Source organism: Procambarus clarkii, chromosome 14 (genome assembly GCF_040958095.1).
Source record: "Procambarus clarkii isolate CNS0578487 chromosome 14, FALCON_Pclarkii_2.0, whole genome shotgun sequence".
In the NCBI taxonomy this organism is placed as follows: domain Eukaryota; kingdom Metazoa; phylum Arthropoda; class Malacostraca; order Decapoda; family Cambaridae; genus Procambarus; species Procambarus clarkii.
Window position 1 is genome coordinate 18,149,518 of NC_091163.1, and position 1,594 is coordinate 18,151,111.

The following is a 1,594-nucleotide window of genomic DNA, read 5'->3' on the forward strand; positions in this document are numbered from 1 at the left end:
TGTCTGCTGAGGAGCTAAGATTTGTCTGCTGAGAAGCAAGGATTGTCTGCTGAGGAGCTAAGATTTGTCTGCTGAGAAGCAAAGATTGTCTGCTGAGGAGCTAAGATTGTCTGATGAGAAGCTAAGCTTGTCTGCTGAGATGCTAAGATTGTCTGCTGAGATGCTAAGATTGTCTGCTGAGATGCTAAGATTTGTCTACTGAGGAGCTAAGATTTGTCTGCTGAGGAGCTATGATTTGTCTGCTGAGGAGCTAAAATTTGTCTGCTGAGGAGCTAAGATTTGTCTGCTGAGGAGCTAAAATTTGTCTGCTGAGGAGCTAAGATTTGTCTGCTGAGGAGCTAAGATTTGTCTGCTGAGGAGCTAAGATTGTCTGCTGAGGCGCTAACATTGTCTGCTGAGGCGCTAACATTGTCTGCTGAGGAGCTAACATTGTCTGCTGTGGAGCTAACATTGTCTGCTGTGGAGCTAACATTGTCTGCTGAGGAGCTAAGATTGTCTGCGGAGGAGCAAAGATTGTCTGCTGAGGAGCAAAGCTTGTCTGCTGAGATGCTAAGATTGTCTGCTGAGGAGCTAACATTGTCTGCTGAGGCGCTAACATTGTCTGCTGAGGCGCTAACATTGTCTGCTGAGGCGCTAACATTGTCTGCTGAGGAGCTAACATTGTCTGCTGTGGAGCTAACATTGTCTGCTGAGGAGCTAACATTGTCTGCTGAGGAGCTAACATTGTCTGCTGAGGCGCTAACATTGTCTGCTGTGGAGCTAACATTGTCTGCTGAGGAGCTAACATTGTCTGCTGAGGAGCTAACATTGTCTGCTGAGGCGCTAACATTGTCTGCTGAGGCGCTAACATTGTCTGCTGAGGCGCTAACATTGTCTGCTGAGGAGCTAACATTGTCTGCTAAGGCGCTAACATTGTCTGCTGAGGAGCTAACATTGTCTGCTAAGGCGCTAACATTGTCTGCTGAGGCGCTAACATTGTCTGCTGTGGAGCTAACATTGTCTGCTGAGGAGCTAACATTGTCTGCTGAGGAGCTAACATTGTCTGCTGAGAAACCAAGATTGTCTGCTGAGGAGCTAACATTGTCTGCTGAGGAGCTAAGCTTGTCTGCTGAGATGCTAAGATTGTCTGCTGAGGAGCAAAGCTTGTCTGCTGAGATGCTAAGATTGTCTGCTGAGGAGCTAACATTGTCTACTGAGTGTTACGAACCCGGATCCAGCGTCCGAGCACGGAGCAGTGACGACCACGCCATCTGTGGGTCAGCTCCCGAAACCCCCTCCATGCGGACGACGACACCTGGTGAGGACGACGAGTACTGGCCACAAGGGCCAGTTTCCAGTCCGGTTCAGCTCACAACACCGTCGCTGCTGACCTCTGGTGAGGTGGTGCTCAGACTACAACGCCATCTATGGAGTGGATATGGCGGGCGTTTGTGTCTGAGCCTGTAAGTGAGGTGTTTTAGTGCCGCTGTTATTGATGACGTGTCTGCTTACAGAGTCGACCTGGGACAGCTGTGATGGAAGTTGAGTCAGTCTACCCGAGGCAGCCGTCCCCTTACCTTGTGCCTTGCTGCAGCAGCTGTGAAGTCGTCTCCCG

At 50.1% G+C, this 1,594-nt stretch overlaps 1 protein-coding gene across 1 annotated transcript; it reads right to left on the reverse strand.

Annotated features, from left to right (window-relative positions):
* Positions 1–316: 316 nt before the first annotated feature.
* Positions 317–892, reverse strand: LOC138364745 (uncharacterized). Its single transcript, XM_069324713.1, has one exon. It carries the CDS (start codon positions 890–892, stop codon positions 317–319), a length of 576 nt encoding a protein of 191 aa, XP_069180814.1.
* Positions 893–1,594: the final 702 nt, after the last annotated feature.

What these genes read in the sequence shown, in the direction of transcription:
- LOC138364745 (XM_069324713.1), bottom strand. Translation starts at nt 892, where the DNA reads ATGTTAGCTCCTCAGCAGACAATGTTAGCGCCTCAGCAGACAATGTTA.